The sequence below is a fragment of the Clupea harengus genome, chromosome 21 (genome assembly GCF_900700415.2).
Source record: "Clupea harengus chromosome 21, Ch_v2.0.2, whole genome shotgun sequence".
In the NCBI taxonomy this organism is placed as follows: Eukaryota; Metazoa; Chordata; class Actinopteri; order Clupeiformes; family Clupeidae; genus Clupea; species Clupea harengus.
The window spans coordinates 19954795-19972294 of record NC_045172.1 but is presented as its reverse complement, the minus strand read 5'-3'; the positions used below and the strand labels follow the sequence as shown (position 1 = coordinate 19972294).

The 17500-nt window shown below is 45.7% G+C and overlaps 1 protein-coding gene across 1 annotated transcript in view; it reads right to left on the bottom strand.

The window, feature by feature from the left end:
• Nucleotides 1-17500, bottom strand: part of LOC105912889 (potassium voltage-gated channel subfamily H member 7-like) — a 48774-nt gene that overhangs the window by 22436 nt on the left and 8838 nt on the right. The window contains exons 3-6 of the mRNA XM_031558551.2: nt 15925-16350; nt 10676-11075; nt 8168-8367; nt 3954-4197 (exon numbers count right to left, since the gene is read on the bottom strand). Of these exons, the coding sequence (XP_031414411.1) occupies nt 3954-4197; nt 8168-8367; nt 10676-11075; nt 15925-16350 (1270 nt within the window). The remainder of the gene's footprint in view (nt 1-3953; nt 4198-8167; nt 8368-10675; nt 11076-15924; nt 16351-17500) is intronic.

The window sequence follows — 17500 nt, the reverse complement described above, 5'->3', positions numbered from 1 at the left end:
GGCTGTGTGTCTATCTGCCAAAAATCACACTAGAGTTTCTAAAGAACAGAAAGGGGGAAAAACCCTACCAGGTATGTTGCCTGGCGTGAATCCAATAGAACACCTTTGGGGTATTTAAAAGAGAAAGGTAGAGGAACTCAACCCCTCCAGTAAAGAGCAGCGGAAAGAAAGTCTCTGAAGAATGGCAGAACATCTCTCCAGACATGTGTAAAACACTGGTATCCTCCATGCAGAGGAGGATTGAGTCTCTCATCCAAAATGAAGGTGGACACATACAGAGTATTGAAAAAATAAAACATTTGAATCTTAGTAATGAAAGGTGTACTGAGTTCTGTTGCATTGACTTCCTACTGTGGGAACCCGCATCCGTTTTTAAAATAGTCAACCTAACCTGTTAGTTTCTAATTTTACAGAAGAGCAAATACCCTACTGTTCAACTTCAATCATTTTGAAAACAAGTTGAGAGTTTGTCACACACTGCACAGATCACCAGCCCCTTTAACATTCAGGGATTTAACATTCAGTCAGACTTTACCCTTCACTCTGTGAAAGTGAAAACTACACAGCTATCCATTTCATTGTACTGTAAGTACTCCCTTTTCTCCTCTTCTCCACCTCCCATCTCCTCTCGTGCTCTCCTCCCCTCTCCTCTCCTTTCCATCTCTTTTCCATCCTCTTTCTCTAGTTTCTCTAACTCTCACATATATGGCACCTTCATTTTGCGTCTCTATTCTTTCACCTTCGATCTCTCTCTCTCTCTTTCTCTCTCTCTCTCTCTCTTTATTTCTCTCTCCCTATCTTTTTTTCCCTGCTTCTCTATTCTGGACTCCCTTCTCTCAGTTTCACTTTCTTACTGTCTTTTGTTTCACACTCGTTCACTGCGCTCTTTCTCTCTTTCACTCTCTCCTCCTCCTCTCCTGTCACCTATAAAAAGCTCTTCAGCAGTGTACGGCGGTGGCAGCCAGGACTTTATGAAGGAGACAGCAGAGCAAGACTGCGCTAAGACACCCAAAAAACTGTTGGGGCACACACACACACACACACACAGCAACCACACTCACACCCAGCAACCATCAACCATACGAACACTCCACACAGCAACCATGCACACCCATAAACACATACACACACACACACACACACACACACACACACACACACACGCACACACACACAGCAACCAATCACTACCATCAACCATACGAACACACACACACACACACACACAGCAACCAAAGACACACACACATTAACCATATGAACAAACACACACAAAACACGTACACACAAAAATACATACACAGACACACAAGTATGTGCACACTCACAAAAACACAAGACTCACACACACACACACACACACACTAAACCCCATCTCAGCTTCTGTTTCAAAAGTCCTTTTATCAGTGGGGAAGTGGGGAACTGCGTCTTCCTTTTCCTGCAGCAGGGTAGACGGGGGGGGGGAGTACCCCATCAGGGTGTCTACTCAAGGACACGGAGAGGAGGGGAAAACACCCTGCTGGAGGAGGAGGAGGAGAGGAGAGGACAGAGAAGAGAGGTGGAGAGGAGAGGACAGAGAAGAGAAGAGAAAAGAGGAGAGAAAAGAAGAGACGAGAAGAAAAGAGAAAAGAGGAGAGGAGAGGAGAGAGAGAGGAGACAAAAGGAGAGGAGAGGAGAGTAGAGGAGAGGAGAGTAGAGGAGAGAAGAGAGGGAAGAGAGAAGAGAGGGAAGATAGAGTAGGAGAGAAACAATGAGAGCAGAAAGTGGAGAGGAGAAGAAGAGGGCAAGAGAGAAAAGGAGAGCAGCTGAAAGGAGAGAAGTGAGGCGAACAGTGAAGGAGAGAAGAGAACAGAAGGAGCGTGGAACTGCAGCCAAACACAGCCTGTGCGTCAGACTGAGTGACAAGCCCATCACACACACACACACACACACACACACACACACACACAGACACACACACACACACACACACACACACACACACACACACACACACACACACACACACACACACACACACACACACACACACACACTGCTGGAGTCAGGCAGGCTGGCATGAGGCTGCTCCAGTTTAATGGCCACTACTGCAGCGGGCGCGGGAGGGAGGCTGGGTATCTTATAGGCACAGCTGCTCATTAGAGAGCATGCAAACACACCCGTGAAGGGTCTTAGTGCACACACACACACACACACACACACACACACACACACACACACACACACACCAACCCGCATGTGTGTGTATATACTATATGCGCATAAACACATCAGAGAGTGTATAACACACCAACCTGTGAGTAGATACTCAGACGCATAAGGACAGAGCATATCAACACGTCATAGAGCGAATACACACACTTTCTCTCCCTCCATCACTGTCTGTCTCTCACACACTAATGACGACACTTAAACATCCACACCAGCCAGATGTCAGCCTGCATATCTTCATAAACTGCTCAATCTGATGAGGGGGGAAACATCAACACATATCAGACAGTGGACAGCCCCCCCACACACAAATATATATATATGCCCTAACTAAACTAAACTAAAGTTGCGTTAACTGCGTTAAAATATTTTATCGCGTTAATCGCGGCCGCATTAATCGCATAGATTAACGCGTTAACGCTGACAGCCCTAATATATATATATTATTATATGTCATATATATATATATATACGCAAGGACAAGTCTCACCGTCACTTATTCATTCCACAACTCTGATTTCCTACTGCATTGTCATATTGCATCAGTGTGTGTGTGTGTGTGTGTGTGTGTGTGTGGTAGTGTGTTAGGGTATGTGAGTAAGTGTGTATCTGTGAGTGTGGATATGCAATCATATGTGTCATTTGTGTGTCAGGGTGTGTGTATGTGTCCATTTGTGATTGTGTGCAGATGAGCATGCGTGTGTGTGGAGGAGGATGTGTAGGTGTGTATGTGTGTGTGTGTGTGTTGGTGTGTGTATCTGATTGAAGATTTGTATGTGTGTGTATACGTGAGCGAGTGTGTGGGCATGAGCATGTGTGTGTGTCTGTGTGTGTGTGTAAGTGTTCTGAAGTGTGTTCGCGTCTGTTTTTGTTTGGGGGGCGGGGGGGGGGGGTATTTCAGGTGCAGAGGTAAATTGCTGCCTCTGTGGTCTGAGTCTAACTGTCATCTCATCCCCATCGACTGCCCTCATAACTATTCATACCGGCAGGCATTTGCACAGAATGTTCTGGGCCAAGTTCCTCTTTGCAGTTTGGAAGTCACACACTCACACTCACACTCACACTCACACTCACACTCACACACACACATGCGTGCGTGCGAGCACACACACACACAGACGGCAGGTTAAATACTGTATTTCGAATGCAGAAACTCCTGGTACCTACTCAAGAACCGCTCAAGGTCCTTCTATCATTGGGAGTTTTCCAGCTTTGAAAGCTTGTTGTTTTCGAGTGAATTTGACTAATCATTCTTTCAAGAGCAAACCCTCTGGAGCAAAAAAAAAAAGAAAAACCTAATTAACTCCACTCACACCAGACACATAGCACAAGCCTCCTCATAGATTTCCGTTCTATTTTGTCAGTTTGTGTGTGTTTATTTTTCTCTGACATTTAATCCTCATTACTTACGACCATTCTCTCACTCTCTTTCACATAGCCAGAGGCGATTTAACATTTAAAGACTTTATAAGGACAAACAGTATTTACAAGGACACCAGCACTGTAGCACACTCTTCGTCACCAGCCACACTGACCATAATCATGGTACACTTTCACTTATCATACACAGTATACTCATATATTGTTGCAAACCATTTCTGACAGCTTCCACCACTGCCTCCCCGTGAAGACAACAAGGACCTGGTCTCTCCTCTCAAGAAGTCTCCAAGCCTCTCAAACAACAGCCCCTGTTCTCCCGTCAGGACACCCATCAGAACAATGAGACCCCAGTTCCCCCTCACCCAAGATGGCCACCACCACATCGTCCTTGAGGATCTCGATGGAGCCGCGCGACAGGAAGTAGAGTGCGGTGAGCACGTCGCCGGAGTGCACCAGCGTGTCGCCGGGCGGCGCGTGCGTGGTCTTAAAGCGCATGGCCAGCGCGCGCAGGCAGCCCTTGGTGGCGCCCCGGAAGGCCTTGCAGTCCTCCAGCAGCGTCTGGTTCAGGTGCAGGCAGATGTCCGCCTGCAGACACTCAGGGAAGCCCTTTAGGACCTGAGAGAGAGAGAAAGAGAGAGAGAGAGAGAGAGAGAGAGAGAGAGAGAAAAGGAGGGATGGAGGGGGGGAAATGGAGGACGAACCACAATGGAATGAGAGTAGAGAGCTATTAACAAACCTTGGAAAGAGAGAGGAGTAGAGCCACATATTCTATGTCTATATCCTTTAAAACATGCTGTAGTGACTATCTTTTGGTTTGTGTATATTTATACTAGTTATTTCTGCATATATTTTTCAGATTAGAGATGGCTAGGGCTCGTAAACAAGCGATAGAGAAAGGGTGGTAGAGAGGGGGAAGAGGGTTGAGTACAATTGCCATTTGTGTTCTGCCTTTCATTTTCAAAGCTTGCTCTATGCTGTAGGTGACTGAGAACTTCCGTACGTGGGGATGCTCCCTCAAGAGTCATGGGCTGAGATGGAGGAAGCCAAGACACAGGCCAGATGTCAACCGGATCTCAGCCGGATCTCGGTTTGATCTGGGCCAAATCTACCCCAGAGGCAGCCTGTTGCCTGTGGGGAGGCTGGATGAGACTCGTAGACACAAACAAGGACAGGTAAGAGCAGGCAGGCAGCTCTCCTACGGTACAGCGCCTGGGTGTCTCACCTCGGCAGAGAGAGAGAGAAGGGAGAGAGAGCTAGGGAGAGAGAGAGAGAGATAGGGGAGAGCGAGAGAGAGAAAGAGAGACTGAGAGAGAGAGATGGAGAGAAACAGAGCGATAGAGATGGAGAGAGCTGGAGAAAGACAGGAGTGCAAAAAGAGAGTGTGAGAAAGGGAGAGAGAGAGACAGCTGAGGGCTAAAGAGAGAATCTTCTAGAATTAGAGTTTCTGTCTGATGACGGCTTCTCTCAGAGCCACCAAGCGGAGCAGTTAGCATGTGAGAGGCAGAATTAGCACAGAGCCCACAGACCTTGCATCTAACTCAGAGTGGCAGACAGACTTAGGCGATAATGTGCCTCATTTAGATCTAACTGTGGAAAAAGACTCAGAAGGTAAAAAAAAGACAAAACCTTACCTGGCAAAACTGACAGTACAAAACGTTAAAAGAAAAACCCAAATAAAACAAAACCAAAAAAGTATCAGACTGTCAGAACAAAAACAAGCCTTTCCAGCAGAGTGAATTGAAAATAACTGTTCTGGTTGCGTCTGTCACAGCGAACAACTCTGATCAAAATCTACACCATTGGCACAACCAACTCCACACACTCCAGTACTGACAAGATCTGAGTATCGTTGCAGCTACGCAAATGACTGGAAAAGCAACTGACAAACTCAATTCCAACTCTACTCACAAGCGAGCACATTTCTGCAACAAAGGCTTCTAGAGAGCTCCATTAACACAAGCTCTGTCTCAGGTTCTCAAATTGTGGCTACTGTGCATACTAATTCTCACAAGTCCTAGCTTGGGAGCTTGCCGTACCCTCTCTATCTTTGCACGTAGTATGCACTTTAAATGATCGAACATATACAGTATCATATGAGACTGCACGTGACATTCATGTTTCACAGATATGTATACCATAGACAGGTTAGTAGTTAGTACTGACAAGATCTAGGTATCGATGCAGTTACTCAAATGACTGGAAAAGCAACTGATAAACTCAATTCCAACTCTACTCGCATGAGACCACATTTCTGCAACACAGGCTTCTAGAAAGCTCCGTTAACACCATCACTGTCTCAGCTTCTCAACAGCCCAGCAACAGCACATTTGAAGAATCCAGTGCTTTTTAAATGGGCAATAAATGTGCAAATATGCATTGATTCACGCAGATGTCACGGACCACATTAGCAAGCCATAAAGTGGCAACACAAACGTAGCACCGGCTCCGATATCTACGATATCTGTACTTATGACTACAAATGTCTGTTCACTATTTCCATTAAGCGTTGTGTCACCCCATAGTGCACTTAGTCCCGTCACAAAGATGGCTGAGCAATATTCTTACCTCAGATATAGCAGTCATTATGTTAGTCATGGCCTGTGTAGACATTGTTTGTTTCTTTAAGGGGGAGGGACAGGCTGTTGCGGGCACAGAAAAGCTCCAGATCCTGCATCCCTGCGTCGGGCTGGGAGTGAAAGGGCTTTTAATGGCAGTGTTAAAGAGGGAGATTTGGAAAGAAAAGGTCTGACAACATTTGGCAAGTGCAGGTGCCAGCAGCACTATGCATAGCCACTCTTCTCTTTCTCTGCTTTACAGAGACACAGAGAGAGAGAGAGAGGATGAGGGAAGAGAGAGAGAGGATGAGGGGGAGAGAGAGGAGAAGGGAGGGGAGAGAGAGGAGAAGGGAGGGGAGAAAGAGAGAGAGAGGATGAGGGAAGGGGGGAGAGAGAGGATGAGGGAGGGGGAGAGAGAGAAGGGTGAAAATATGGGAATGGAAAGAGAAAGAGACAGAGAGAGAGAAAGAGAGAGAGAGGGAGGATGAGGGAGAGAGAGATAAAAAAGGTAGCAAGGACAGGCGAGGAGTTTTGGTAAGAATGAGGCAGTACAGAGTGAGAAAAAGAGAGAGGGGTGAGAATATGGGAATGGAAAGAGAGAGAGAGATGGAAAAAGAGAGAGAGAGAGAGGGAGGGAGGGCTGGCAGCGTCTGTTCGCCACACTCGCTTCACCTTGGCACACTTAATTTTGTCTCTGTCAGAGTCTGTGAGCGATCCTCACAGCATGTTTGAAAACACAGATGTCATGCAAACACAAACGCCTGTGCCCGCCAAAATGCAAGGTGTGTGTGTGTGTGTGTGTGTCAGAGCTTAAAGCACTCTGCTCATCTCTGGCATGCAAATCTACTCCAAGTCGATGCTTGGACACGGACCTCTACAAAATCATCATTATCATTCATCTATTTTAAACAAAAAATGCTAAATTATTTTACACACCGTAATTATGAGTTACAGTTACCTGCCCCCTGTGTGACCTAGCAAAGGTTTGCATAACACTGACGTGATCTTTCCCAAGTGAAGACATGTTTACAAAGTGCTTTGCACGTCTTGTGTGCTAATGAGCTTCACAAAAGGTGACAAATTGCGGCTCTTGTGCATACTAATTCTCACAAGTCCTAGCTTGGCAGCTTGGCATACACTCTCTATCTTTGCAGGTAGTATGCACTTTAAATGATCAAACATATACAGTATCATATGAGACTGCACGTGACATTCATGTTTCACAGATATGTATACCATAGACCATTAATACCTCCTGCTCTTACCAGAGTGTTGACGTCAGTCCATTTGATATGAAGCAGAGATGGAAAAGACAAGTTTTTGTATGAGCACAAGTGACCAGGATCACGTGTTTCACAAGCAAAGCTACAGCTAGGCTGATCTGTCTCAATGGTTGTGAAGACATACAGTACATCAGGGTCATAATCGCTTAATACAAACAAGTAATGGCTCCCTATGACACTTTAACCTGAGAGAGCGACTTTTAAAATAGCCTTTCCGAGTACAGGAAGCACACTTAACATTTAAAAATGGATGGAAAACAGGAAGAAGAAAGAGGGAGGAAGTGATTATCAGTTTTTCCGTAGAAAGTTCATATAAAGTCGTTTATCATGTTAGGTGTCCATTCTCACGCCATTCCAGACTTCAGAAGTCAGTAAAAAGCTCACTCACACTCACACCGCTGCCATGCGCTACCATGCGCTACCATGCGCTGCCATGCGCTGGCATGGAAACTAATATGAAGCTACAGTGCCAAGGCCAGTGCATGCTGGCCCAACGAGCATCATGGGAAATTAAAAATGACCAGCACAGCGTGTCTTAGTTGGAAGGCGACTTCTACAGCAGGCTTGTGCACTTGCTCATACACACTCACACACACCGAGAGACACACAGAGACACACACACACAAACACACTCTTATACATGCACAGCCTATCACACAGACACAGAAACAGACAGAAGGACACACACCCACATACACACACACACATAGACACACACACACACACACACACACACACCATGTTCATGTCAATGCCGTTGGTGTAGGTCCATGCATGTTGGAAGTACTCCTCCAGCCTCTGGCGTAGGGGGTTGGGGATCTGGTGGAAGCGGATGAACTCCTTCACACGCAGCATCTGCAGGTGGTAGCGGGCCGTGCCCGAGTACAGGCGCTGGATGATCGCAGACACGTTCCCAAAGATGCTGGCGTACATGAGCGCTGTGAGAGAAAGGAAGAGTGCAGGAGAGGAGGAGAGATATTAGAAGAAGAGGAGAGGAGAGGAGGAGAGGAGAGGAGAGGAGAAGAGGAGAGGAGAGGAAGAGAGGAGGAGAGGAGAGGAAGAGAGGAGAGGAGAGGAGAGGAGAGGAGGAGAGGAGAAGAGTGGGGAGTTTGAGGAGGAGAGGAGAGGAGAAGACAGGAGAGGAGAGGAGAGGAGAGGAAAGAAGAGGAGGAGAGGAGTGAGGAGTTTGAGGAGGAGTGGGAATTGTGAGGAGAGAGGAGAGGAGTGGGGAGTTTGAGGAGGAGAGGAGCGGAGAGGAGAGGAGTTTGAGGAGATATTAGGGGAGGGAAGAGGATGAGAGGGGAAGGGGGAGTGTGAGGGGGAGGAGGGGGAGGAGGAGAAGGAGAGAGGAGAGTTGAGTTTATGACTTGGAGGAATGAATCCTTTAGTCTGAATTAACGCTCCCCGCTGAAAACCCACGTCCCTGATGAAGGCCTTCTGTTTGGTTTGTTTTCTGGGTAATATTTGATTCTAAGTAGCCTTAGGTACTATGCACTAAATATTTCATTAACAAATTAACATTAGTAACATTACATAGCTACATGAGCAGTACTGTAGATAGAGCCGCACTATATATAAAGCACTGTGTTTAAACTATCTGTCATGTCAAACAGTGAGATAGAAAAGACTAAGTAGCACTTCATTTAGCCTACACTACTTGAGAGAATCTGGATGGTAAGTTTCAATCCCAGTGTCATCCACTAGCATGGCAGCTAACTCCCATCCACTAGTATGGCAGCTAACCCTCATCCACTAGTATGGCGGCTAACCCTCATCCACTAGCATCGCAGCTAACTCCCATCCATTAGTATGGCAACTAACCCTCATCCACTAGCATCGCAGCTAACCCTCATCCACTAGCATGGCAGCTAACCCTCATCCACTAGCATGGCAGCTAACTCCCATCCACTAGTATGGCGGCTAACCCTCATCCACTAGTATGGCAGCTAACCCTCATCCACTAGCATGGCAGCTAACCCTCATCCACTAGCATGGCAGCTAACCCTCATCCACTAGCATGGCAGCTAACCCTCATCCACTAGCATGGCAACTAACCCTCATCCACTAGCATGGCAACTAACCCTCATCCACTAGCATGGCAGCTAACCCTCATCCTTGTCTGACCTCTTCATTTTTCCTTTTCATGCTTTATTAAACCAATCCCTAGGGTGGGTGGGTGGTGGGTTGAGGCTGTGTTTATGAAATCAAGCCAGCTGCTATGACGTGGGTTTCCGAGACCACATGGGACTGCCCCGGGTGCCATCCCAGAAGCAGGACTCCATTTTCACATTGGCCACAAAAAACCACTTCCTGATCTTACAAATTCCCCCCGTGAACTTCAGAGATACCTCTGATACTTACTGCTTAAAGCTCAACTTCAAACGCTCGACATTTTCAACCGCTCAAAAAATTCAGTTTGATCTCTGGAGACGCTCGAGTGACAGATGTACATTTACACCCTAGACATGGTTGAATCTACATGGATTTTCAGTTGCAAACAACATGTCACTCCAAACCGACTTCAATTTAAAGTAACTGCAAAAGTAAGGACACGCACAAGTCTCATGGGGGCCACATGTGTCACATGTGGTTTAGCACTGCGGTAAGAGACGTGGCTGACGAGGCCGGATCTCCTCCTAAGATCAGCCCACAGCTATAAAAAAGCCCACAACCACTGAAGCACCGCACACCACATATGTGGTTTCCTGTTTGAACCAAGGAGGCAAGAGAACCACTCACAGCCCATTAGTATGATGCAGATTGTCTTAGATATATTTCAAAAACACTAAACATGTTGATTGTTCCCACTCAAATTTATACCAAGTTTATCTTGGGTTGTCCACAAATTGTAATATTCAATTACCACTCCATAATCAATCATCAATTATGATATAAAACAATCAATAATATAAAATAATAATAACAAATAATTAACCCCATCATGTGATATGTAGCATCCACGTTTTGGTTGTCCTCAGCCCTCCAGCAGTATTACCTTACTGTAACAGCCCAGCACTGTGACAAATATCACCCAGATTTAGACCAAGTCCCATAAGCTTGTCTTCATATACACATCATAACATTATCGTTAGACTGTAACAACCCAGCACTGTGACAAATATCACCCAGATTTAGACCAAGTCCCATAAGGTTGTCTTTCAAATGCACATCATAACATAACACTATCCCCACACTGTGACAACCCGGGCTCCCTGTGGCATGTGTTTCGGTGAGAGAGGCACTCACAGCCGATGAGCATGACGCAGATGGAGAAGATCTTCTCGGAGTTGGTGTTGGGCGAGACGTTCCCGAAGCCCACGCTGGTCAGGCTGCTGAAGGTGAAGTAGAGCGCCGTCACGTACTTGTCCTTGATGGACGGGCCCGAGCCGGGGTCGCTGTAGTTGTAGATCTTGCCGATGCTCAGGCCCAGGTTGTCCAGCCAGCCGATCTTGTGCTCCAGGTAGGGCTGCTCCACGTTGCCGATGGCGTACCAGATGCAGGCCAGCCAGTGGGCGATGAGGGCGAAGATGCACATGAGGAGCATGAGGACGGCCGCGCCGTACTCCGAGTAGCGGTCCAGCTTGCGGGCCACGCGGACCAATCGCAGCAGCCGAGCTGTCTTCAGCAGGCCAATCAGGGTGGTGGTCTGGGGGGAGAGGAGAGAGCAAAAGGTCGAAGGTCATGAATGGAGGCAACAACATGAGAACATTTTGGTTACGGACACACTGCACACGACTTCCATTTCCGCCATTAAGACAGAGGAACTGACCAATCTCAGCTAACAACACTTATAGTTATAAGTACAGTATAAGGATAGTTAGTGTTACTGTATCAGCTTATCAACCGCAAACTGCATTACATTTGTGAATGATGTTTTTCACTATTTCATAGAGATACGTATATAATAGGAATGCCCAGAACCATAACATACAACATATACAAACACTTACTCTACAGAGACAAAACACACACACACACACACACACACACACACACACACACACACACACACACACACACACACACACACACACACACTCCCTATATATTTCATGACTACCGTAAACATGTGGCGATCTGAGATAACTCAAAGTCTAATGGAGGATCCCTGTATGCAAACATCATCAACGAGAGGCTTCCAGCTACAAACCTAACGGATTCCCATGGGAAATTATGCTTCTCATTACAGACTATTACACACACACACACACACACACACACACACTCATCCACCTCAGTGAACACATAAAAGCAAATATGTACACAGTTAACCTTAATTAAGGACATATTTCATAGTGCAACTCACACACAAACACGCATGTATACACACATACACATGCGCACGCACACACACAAACACACACACACACACACACACACACACACACACACACACACACACACACACACACACACACACACACACACACACACACACACACACACACACACACACACACACACACACACACACACACACAATGTTTCCCCTACCATTATATTAAGGGCCCCCCCCTGGAAGGTTGTTCAATTTTATTTTCTATAAAGCGCCAGATCACAACTGAGGTCATTTAAGGTTACCTTTCCTATAGAACAGGTCTATAGCTTGTTATTTTATTAAACAACATAAATAGCCTCATGTTATTCATCTTATTTACATGACGGCATGTCATTTTTGTCTCTACATGGTCCCGCGTTTACACACACACACACACAGACACGTGCGCACACACACAGGTGAGCACACTCCCACCAGCGGACAGAATTGGGTTTAAGAATCAGTGCACAGCTACGGACACTTTTAAGCTTTTAAGAACACATTTCCAGGCGTTCATCTTTTCTTAGGTTGGTCTTTCGAAGTCCGTAAGAAGACACTTAAGAAAAGGTTGAATGATTATTAAACAACCCAATGAGAATGGCTACACCAGACGTGGAAACAGAACGTATGCCTATGTCCGCACCGAAAATTCTGAAATAGATCTGGCTTCCATTTTTTTAACATTTTCCGTGAGTTGTGCGTGGCCCTTTTTTACATAGAGTCTGGTAATAAATCTATGAAATGTAATGAACATTATTTATTTTGCTGTGAATAATTAAGGAAGCAATAAATCTGATTATTTCCCAAACCCTCGAGAGCTGTTGCCATGGAGATTTAACGTTACTTTCTGTCTGAAGATAAGGTAGCAGCTAGTGTTGAAGAATGGATGTCTTGAAATTGGACGACTTTAAATTAATATATGAAATTGAACAACATCAACACCTATACGGATAAAATAAATAAACAAGGATAGCAAAACAGATTGATAAGCATAGAATGAGAACGGCAGAAACGCAGGCAGGTCGTCAGATGACGAGACAGATCACAGTGACACAGGCTGGTTGTTTTTTTCGTCATACATGAAGGCTGAGACATTCATAACATTTTATTCAGTCTTACTGATGGTCCTTTTGCAATGCCAACAGGTGCACTTCGTTGTGCATAAGTATAAATCAAGCTTAAAGCCTATTTTGCTAAATTTTTGTAGTCCTGGTAATCTTTTGTTTGGCTTATTGGTAAGGTTATTTAGAGGACCATTTCTCAATGGTTTTGTTCTTGATGAATGAATGTTTGTTTATTAATGAGTTATTTTTCAACAAATAGCTCAATTATAATTACAAAGAGGAAAATTAGCAACTTTTTAACGCAACTTCCACTTGCTCCGGCAATTTCATCGCAACAAACACCTAAAAACACAGCACCTTTCATTGCAACTTTTTGGAAAAGCTCCCACGAAATCAGGAATTTTAGGCCGCAACTATCTAAAAAATTTGTATTCCAGAAGCCCGGAAAGATACACTGCAGTGACAAAAACATAAAAAGAAATGTTCCGATGATTAGTTCAATGTACAGTTCAAATAATTGTTCAGTTGTTATATTATGTTATATACACACATATGCACACAAACATACACGCACACCTGGTGTGCAGAATTTTGGTTGAGTTTACTCAATTTGCGTTTGCGTTTGCGTTTGAGATGTGTGTGTGTGTGTGTGTGCGTGTGTGTGTGTGCTCTTGTTTTGCAGGTCACTGACATTATCTGCATTCCCTATCATCTAGCATGCTCCATGGCAGACACTCAGGGGCAGTGGCGTTCCCTCCATTGATTCATTGATCGGTTAAGAGCTGGCTGCCTCCGTCATTCATCACTGTCACCAGGGGGGAAGTCCCTGCACGGCGTCGGGTTCCTCCTACTTACACACCTCCAGCCAGAAATATTGATTTATTTATTAGCCAAGGATGATTTCCCAAAACCATTTTCACCAAGTTCTGCATAGTAACAATGTGCACCAGGATATATGCATGGAATTCACTGATCTATATAAATAGAATTGTTACATTTACCAAAAAAATTAATAAATAAAAAATTCTTCTATATTCTGGATAGTAGCAATGTGTACCAGGACATCGATTTGGAAGCCAGCGATCTATGAAGACTGGTCTCTTATCCTGGATCGGTACTGGACACCCTTTAAAGACCAGAAAAGCCGTTTGGACCTCATCAGATCCATTTTACAATCAACAGATATAAAGATTGATGGAAGTAGGGTATGGGCATTACATAGCTATAGTAGCCATACAGTTTGTGTGTGTGTCTGTGTGTGTGTGTACATGTGTGCATGAGTGTGTGTGTGTCTGTGTGTCTGTGTACATGTGTGCATGAGTGTCTCTGTGTGTGGTGTGTGTGTGTGTGTGTGTGTGTGTGTGTGTGTGTGTGTGTGTGTGTGTGTGTGTGTGAGTGGATACATGTTGGAGTATCACAACTCTGAGGTTGAATTTTGAGTCCTGGTCAGGTAAACTGAAGGTGAAACATTCATATCCCTGTTGTCATAAATGAGTCATAAATGAGTCGGTGAATGAATGAGGCCTGGAGTGTAACATCACACTGATAAGAAGCAGAGGAAGGAGATGCGATTCCGCCCCATCTAACGGCACTGGTCTTGCGTTACCATAGCGATTTGGCTTCAAACCCAGAGTCCTGATGAAGCCAAATGCGTCATTCTTTGGGGCTCAGTTGACAAAAATGTTGATTCTCTTCTCCTTTGTGATTTTCAGACAAATTAGTGTTTCGATGCAAATATGTGGGTTAAGCTTAAGCTTGTAGTTTTTCCTTGTAAGTGGGATAGAAACTACAACCAGTTGACAAACTTATTTCAGCTCACACACCACGGCTTAGCATGGTTGCTAAGTAATGAGTGCAGTGAGAGTATGTTTTAGGGGGCCTGGTAGAACCACACACACATTCATGTCATATAATCCCAGCAAAAAGAAATTAGATGAGAGTTGAGAGCCGTGGGAGTGTCAAGCGAAGCTAGTTTTCAGTTTCAGTAGCAAGACGAATGACGTAACTCATGGGCATAAATCTGTTAGAATACGAACACACGCAATACTATGGATGGCAAGGACAGGCCCACGTCTGCAACCCACCAAACGGTTAGATTTGCCAAGACAGCCAAAACAACTGCTGATAGCACTGTTACTGTGTGTGTGTGTGTGTGTGTCTGTTAAGCACGTCCACCCATCATAGTAGGAAATGTGCTGCTGAATTTGCTCCGACGCTAAATCTGAGCGGAGGCACTTGTGTTAGCGGATTTAATTTGTCTTCATTTGTTGCCTCATTTTCAGCCTGCATGTTCCTATTCCCATGTGCCTATTCCCTATGCCCAATGTCAAACCCAAATACATAATGAGCAGAGAGAAAGAAAGTGTCCCAGTGGCTGTACGAATACGGGCTTGTTTTTTGTGGGGGAGAGGCGAAAAGAGAGATAATTAAAGTGTGCAACTCTGAGATTTTCATCAGAAACTAATGAGCCAATCTGAGGGGATCCAGCCAGGGCCTCGTGTTCAGTACAGCAAAGCAATTCATCTCAGCCTCCGAGCACAGTACGAACATGCATCACTTATCTAACAGTAGGTAGGGTGTGTACGTGTGTGTGTGTGTCAGAGTGTGTCAGTGTGGTTGTGACTGTGTGTGTGTGTGTGTGTGTGAGAGAGAGCGAGAGAGAGAGAGAGAAGGATGTGTGTGTGTGTGTGGGTGTGTGTGTATGTGTGTGTGTGTGTGTGTGTGTGTGTGTGTGTGTGTGTGTGTGTGTGTGTGTGTGTGTGTGTGGATGTTGGAGTATCACAACTGCCTGAGGACACAAGTCTTTGGAGGAAGGCTCAACATGACAACAAGAGGAGGCGATTAATGAGGCAGTTAATTTGAACGCTCCTCAAACAAACAAGCAGTGTTTCTGCAGGCCAAGAACACACACACACACACACACACACACACACACACACACACACACCCCTCCACCTCTCACCTCCCCCTCCCCAACCCAAAGATAAGCAGATCAAAAGGGAATGGCGGACACAATGTCGATGAAGAACCAGCCCTTGAAGTACACACACACACAGACACACACACACACACACACACACACAGTATCCTCCCTCTACCGCCCCACCTCTCACCTCCTCTGACCCTGACCCAAAGATGAGCAGGTCGAAGGGGATGGCCGCCACCATGTCGATGAGGAACCAGCCCTTGAAGTAGTGCACGGCGATCTTGGCGGGGTGGCTGACCACCTCCTCGTTGGCGTTGACGTAGGTGGTGCGGAAGTTGATGAGGATGTCCACGATGAACATGATGTCCACCATCAGGTCCACCACGTTCAGGGGGCTGCAGGAGTAGCCGCACTCGCGCCTCCTCTGCTCCTCGATGTCGTTGAGGAGGAAGGCGGCCGAGTAGGGCGTGAAGATGGCCGTGTAGATGACGAGCAGCAGGATCAGCCAATCCCAGACGGCCTTGAAGGGACTGTAGTGGAGGATGGTGAACTTGTCCATGCGCGTCGTCTGGAGCTTGTACTCGGGGAGCACGTCCGCACCCAGGGACAGGACCTGAGGAGACGGAGGGAGAGGGAGGGGAAGAGAGAGGGAGAGGAGAGGGAGGGGAAGAGAGAGGGAGGGAAAGAGAAGGAGGGAGAGAAAGAGAGAAGGAGGGAAAGAGAGAGGGATGGGAAGAAAGAAGGAGGGGAGAGGGAGGGAAAGAGAGAGGGGGAGAAAGAGAGGGAGAGAAAGAGAGAGGGAGAAAGTCAAGGAGGGAGGGAAAGAGAGAGGGATGGGAAGAGAGGAGGGAAAGAGAGGGAGGGGAAGAGAGAAGGAGGGAAAGAGAGGGGGAGAGAAAGAGAGAGGGATATAAAATGAAGGAGGGAGAGAAAAAATGGAGGGGAGATCAAATCATCATGTGTCACATCATGTAATCTTTTCTTGTCATTTCCGCATATGCACATCACACATACAGAGACATGTCATGTCACACATGTCATGTCACACATGAGGACTGCAGTGAAACACAAACAGTTCAAAGGCATGAGACGGATGGCTGGATGCCACAGGGTGTATTTCCTTCCTCACATGTCTCTGTAGGAGTGTGTGTGTGTGTGTGTGTGTGTGTGTGTGTGTGTGTGTGCGGTCTGTTCTCATGTTGTCTTGTATTCTCTGTAGTAGTGGTGAATGCAGTCTGTTCTCATGTTGTCTTGTCTTCTCTGTAGTAGTGTGTGTGTGTGTGTGCAGTCTGTTCTCATGTTGTCTTGTATTCTCTGTAGTAGTGTGTGTGTGTGTGTGTGCAGTCTGTTCTCATGTTGTCTTGTCTTCTCTGTAGTGGTGGTGAATGAATGCAGTCTGTTTTCATGTTGTCTTGTCTTTGTCTTTTGGGCTACCTTCAGTGCTATGGCTGAACAAACGTGCTCGTATTTTTGTCAAGCCAGTAAAAGCTTATTAGAAGTTTTTAATTCTAATTTAATAAGCACGGGGAATACAAACGAGAGAGCGGAGAGAGATAAAAGAAGAAAAAGCTAGAGAAAGGGATGGGGTAATTTAAGGTAATGAAAGTAATGTGTGAAAGAAGAGAGAGCAGAAGAGATAAACAGAGGAAAAATAGGAGGAAATGGAAAGAGTAATACAGGTGTTACCGGCAGTCAGTAACAAAAATACCAAAAATATACAAAAATACAACTGATACAATATTGCAACAACTGGACCCCCTGAT